Source organism: Mustelus asterias, unplaced genomic scaffold, assembly GCF_964213995.1.
Source record: "Mustelus asterias unplaced genomic scaffold, sMusAst1.hap1.1 HAP1_SCAFFOLD_1292, whole genome shotgun sequence".
In the NCBI taxonomy this organism is placed as follows: Eukaryota; Metazoa; Chordata; class Chondrichthyes; order Carcharhiniformes; family Triakidae; genus Mustelus; species Mustelus asterias.
The window spans coordinates 1-5,000 of NW_027591237.1; the positions used below are offsets into that span (position 1 = coordinate 1).

General features: G+C 64.7%; 1 protein-coding gene across 1 annotated transcript in view; it reads left to right on the forward strand.

Annotated features, from left to right (window-relative positions):
• Positions 1-494: 494 nt before the first annotated feature.
• LOC144488111 (rho guanine nucleotide exchange factor 2-like) overlaps positions 495-5,000 on the forward strand; it is a 59,278-nt gene continuing 54,772 nt past the window's right edge. The window contains exons 1-2 of the mRNA XM_078206131.1: positions 495-553; positions 943-1,131. Coding sequence (XP_078062257.1) covers positions 499-553; positions 943-1,131 — 244 coding nt within the window. The 5' untranslated portion in view covers positions 495-498. The remainder of the gene's footprint in view (positions 554-942; positions 1,132-5,000) is intronic.

Genomic DNA, 5,000 nt, shown 5'->3' on the forward strand with positions numbered 1-5,000 from the left:
GGGGGTTGGGGGAGTGCGCGGGGAGAGGGGGTTGGGGGGAGTGCGCGGGGAGAGGGTGTTGGGGGGAGTGCGTGGGGAGAGGGGGTTGGGGGGAGTGCGCGGGGAGAGGGGGTTGGGGGGAGTGCGCGGGGAGAGGGTGTTGGGGGGAGTGCGCGGGGAGAGGGGGTTGGGAGGAGTGCGTGGGAAGAGGGTGTTGGGGGGAGTGCGCGGGGAGAGGGTGTTGGGGGGAGTGCGCGGGGAGAGGGTGTTGGGGGGAGTGCGTGGGGAGAGGGGGTTGGGGGGAGTGTGTGGGGAGAGGGTGTTCTGAGGAGTGCACGGGGAGAGGGGAATTGTCCAATGTCGATCCCTCTATGGACTCCAGCTGCAACACAGCTGCTCCGGGCGAGGGTGAGGCAGCTGCCAGTGGGCTCTTGCTGTGCGCTGTTTTGTCTGGAGGTTCGATCTCTCTGTCTCTCGGTGACGCTGATCTCTCTCTGCCTCTCTCTCAGCTGCCCCGAGATGGACGATTTCTCGATGGAGATGGAAACCAAGGAGATGCTGAAAGAGCTGGCAGGTACGGAATCTGAACTCCATCCCCGCGGGGACTCAGAGTCCGGGGGTGGCGGGGCGGGGCTGGGTGGGGGGTGAGGTGAGTGTTTGTCGCAGGATCGGGCTCAATCTGTGTGCTGTCTCATAGTGGAAGAGCTCTCACTCACCAGTTCTGTCTCTCTCTCCCTGTCTGTCTGTCTCTCTCTCTCTCTCCCTGTCTGTCTCTCTCTGTCTGTGTCTGTCTGTCTGTCTCTCTCTCTGTCTGTCTGTCTGTCTCTCTCTCTGTCTGTCTCTCGCTCTGTCTCTCTGTCTCTGTCTCTCTCTCTGTCTCTCTCTGTCTGTTTCTCTCTATCTCTCTCTGTCTCTCTCTGTCTGTCTCTCGCTCTGTCTCTCTGTCTCTCTCCTGTCCCCCAGACGAGATTCAGCAGAGGGATCGAGGGATTACGGAGTTGCTGGAGGAGCGCGCCGCTCTGTTCCTGCAGGTGTTGCAGTTGAAGGCCTCGGAGGACCTCACTGCGGAGTCCGGCGGCCGCAGACTCTTCCGTTCCGAGTCTAACGAGTGCCCCAAGGGAGAGAAGCTCATCGCTGACGCTGTTAAAGAAGGTGATTGTGAGGGGGGTGGGCCCTGCGTGTGTGGGGGCGGTGGCGGGAACTGCGTGTGGGAGGGGGGTTCACAGCGGGGGTCCTGTGTATGGTGACCCTGGGGCGAGTGGGAATGCCAGCCTGAGGGCACTTAGGGCAGCAGTGGTGCCCAGCTTGGCGTAGTTGGGGGTCAGTGGCAGGGTTGGCATTGGTGTGGGGGCAAATTGACTCCCCGACATTCCCCGTCCCTGACCTTTTGACCCCCTCCCCTGACCCTTTGACTCCTCCCCTGATCCTTTGACCCCACCACTGACCTTTTAACCTCTCCCCTGACCCTTTGACTCTTCCCTGACCCTTTGACCCCTCCCCTGGCCCTTTGACCCCTCCCCTGGCCCTTTGACTCCTCCCTGACACCTTGACCCAGCCTGTTCCAATGGGAGGTTCAAAGAGTGGGGTGGGGTCATGGAGCTCAGGATGTTACAGGTTAGAGATCAAGGGGTCAGGGGTTAGAGTTCCTGACGATGGTTCAGATGAACAGGGCAGGGGGTGAGGGGTCAAGGGGTCAAAGAGATGGGGGGAGGGTCAGGGGATCAGGGTCTGGGTGTTGGGCAGTTAGAAGGGTCAGAGGTGAGAGGTGAAGGGGTCAGGGAGGAGATTGCAGTCTCAGGGGATCAACGGGGTCAGGGTTCAGTTTTGGGGGAGGTTCAGCAGATCAGAGCAGGGGTCAAGACATTGGGGAAGGGAGTCAAGTCATCGGGGGGACGGGGGGTTAAGGTCTTGGTGTGAGAGGACAGAGGTCACAGAAATGGGAAGTTTCAGGGAGTTGTTGGAGTGACGTGGTCTCCGGGGGGGAGGGGGTTACAGTGTTTCGGGGGGGGGGGGGGGTTACAGTGTCTCGGGGGGGGAGGGGGTTACAGTGTCTCGGGGGGGAGGGGGTTACAGTGTCTCGGGGGGGGAGGGGGTTACAGTGTCTCGGGGGGGGAGGGGGTTACAGTGTCTCCGGGGGGGGGAGGGGGGTTACAGTGTCTCGGGGGGGGAGGGGGGTACAGTGTCTCGGGGGGGGGAGGGGGTTACAGTGTCTCGGGGGGGGGAGGAGGTTACAGTGTCTCGGGGGGGAGGGGGTTACTGTTTCTCGGGGGGGGAGGGGGTTACAGGTTCTCGGGGAGGAGGGGGTTACAGTGTCTCGGGGGGGAGGGGGTTACAGTGTCTCGGGGGGGAGGGGGTTACAGTTTCTCGGGGGGGGGAGGGGGTTACAGGTTCTCGGGGAGGAGGGGGTTACAGTGTCTCGGGGGGGAGGGGGTTACAGTGTCTCGGGGGGGAGGGGGTACAGTGTCTCGGAGGGGGAGGGGGTTACAGTTTCTCGGGGAGGAGGGGGTTACAGTGTCTCGGGGGGAGGGGTTACGGTGTTTCGGGGGGGAGGGGGTTACAGTGTCTCGGGGGGGGGAGGGGGTTACAGTGTCTCGGGGGGGGAGGGGGTTACAGTGTCTCGGGGGGTGAGGGGGTTACAGTGTCTCGGGGGGAGGGGGTTACAGTGTCTCGGGGGGGAGGGTGTTACAGTGTCTCGGGGGGGAGGGGGTTACAGTGTCTCGGGGGGGGAGGGGGTTACAGTGTCTCGGGGGGGAGGGGGTTACAGTGTCTCGGGGGGAGGGGGTTACAGTGTCTCGGGGGGGAGGGGGTTACAGTGTCTCGGGGGGGAGGGGTGAGGGGGTTACAGTGTCTCGGGGGGGAGGGGGGAGGGGGTTACAGTGTCTCGGGGGGGAGGGGGGGAGGGGGGAGGGGGTTACAGTGTCTCGGGGGGAGGGGGGAGGGGGTTACAGTGTCTCGGGGGGAGGGGGGAGGGGGTTACAGTGTCTCGGGGGGGAGGGGGTTACAGTGTCTCGGGGGGAGGGGGTTACAGTGTCTCGGGGGGGGAGGGGGTTACAGTGTTTCGGGGGGGAGAGGGTTACAGTGTCTCGGGGGGGGGTTACAGTGTCTCGGGGGGGAGGGGGTTACAGTGTCTTGGGGGGATTACAGTGTCTCGGGGGGGAGGGGGTTACAGTGTCTCGGGGGGGGAGGGGGTTACAGTTTCTCGGGGGGGGTTACAGTGTCTTGGGGGGGAGGGGGTTACAGTGTCTCGGGGGGGAGGGGGTTACAGTGTCTCGGGGGGGGGAGGTTACAGTGTCTCGGGGGGGAGGGGGTTACAGTGTCTTGGGGGGGGTTACAGTGTCTCGGGGGGGAGGGGGTTACAGTGTCTCGGGGGGATTACAGTGTCTCGGGGGGGAGGGGGTTACAGTGTCTCGGGGGGGAGGGGGTTACAGTTTCTCGGGGGGGGTTACAGTGTCTTGGGGGGGAGGGGGTTACAGTGTCTCGGGGGGGAGGGGGTTACAGTGTCTCGGGGGGGGGAGGTTACAGTGTCTCGGGGGGGAGGGGGTTACAGTGTTTCGGGGGGGAGGGGGTTACAGTGCCTCGGGGGGGAGGGGGTTACAGTGTCTCGGGGGGGAGGGGGTTACAGTGTCTCGGGGGGAGGGGGTTACAGTGTCTCGGGGGGAGGGGGTTACAGTGTCTCGGGGGGGGAGGGGGTTACAGTGTTTCGGGGGGGAGAGGGTACAGTGTCTCGGGGGGGGGTTACAGTGTCTCGGGGGGGAGGGGGTTACAGTGTCTCGGGGGGGAGGGGGTTACAGTGTCTCGGGGGGGAGGGGGTTACAGTGTCTCGGGGGGGAGGGGGTTACAGTGTCTCGGGGGAGGAGGGGGTTACAGTGTCTCGGGGGGAGGGGGTTACAGTGTCTCGGGGGGGAGGGGGTTACAGTGTATCGGGGGGGAGGGGGTTACAGTGTCTCGGGGGGGGAGGGGGTTACAGTGTCTCGGGGGGGAGGGGGTTACAGTGTCTCGGGGGGGAGGGGTTACAGTGTCTCGGGGAGGGTTACAGTGTCTCGGGGGGGAGGGGGTTACAGTGTCTCGGGGGGGAGGGGGTTACAGTGTATCGGGGGGAGGGGGTTACAGTGTCTCGGGGGGGGAGGGGGTTACAGTGTCTCGGGGGGGAGGGGGTTACAGTGTCTCGGGGGGGAGGGGGTTACAGTGTCTCGGGGAGGGTTACAGTGTCTCGGGGGGGAGGGGGTTACAGTGTCTCGGGGGGGAGGGGGTTACAGGTTCTCGGGGAGGAGGGTGTTACAGTGTCTCGGGGGGAGGGGGTTACAGTGTCTCGGGGGGGAGGGGGTTACAGTGTTTCGGGGGGAGGGGGTTACAGTGTCTCGGGGGGGAGGGGGTTACAGTGTCTCGGGGGGAGGGGGTTACAGTGTCTCGGGGGGGAGGGGGGGAGGGGGTTACAGTGTCTCGGGGGGAGGGGGAGGGGGTTACAGTGTCTCGGGGGGAGGGGGTTACAGTGTCTCGGGCGAGGGGGGGGGAGTGGGTTACAGTGTCTCGGGGGGGAGGGGGTTACAGTGTCTCGGGGGGGAGGGGGTTACAGTGTCTCGGGGGGGAGGGGGGAGGGGGTTACAGTGTCTCGGGGGAGGGGGGAGCGGTTACAGTGTCTCGGGGGAGGGGGTTACAGTGTCTCGGGGGGGGGAGGGGGTTACAGTGTCTCGGGGGGAGGGGGTTACAGTGTCTCGGGGGGGGGTTACAGTGTCTCGGGGGGAGGGGGTTACAGTGTCTCGGGGGGGGAGGGGGTTACAGTGTCTCGGGGGGGATTACAGTGTCTCGGGGGGGAGGGGGTTACAGTGTCTCGGGGGGGGTTACAGTGTCTCGGGGGGGGAGGGGGTTACAGTGTCTCGGGGGGGATTACAGTGTCTCGGGGGGGAGGGGGTTACAGTGTCTCGGGGGGGAGGGGGTTACAGTTTCTCGGGGGGGTTACAGTGTCTCGGGGGGGAGGGGGTTACAGTGTCTCGGGGGGGAGGGGGTTACAGTGTCTCGGGGGG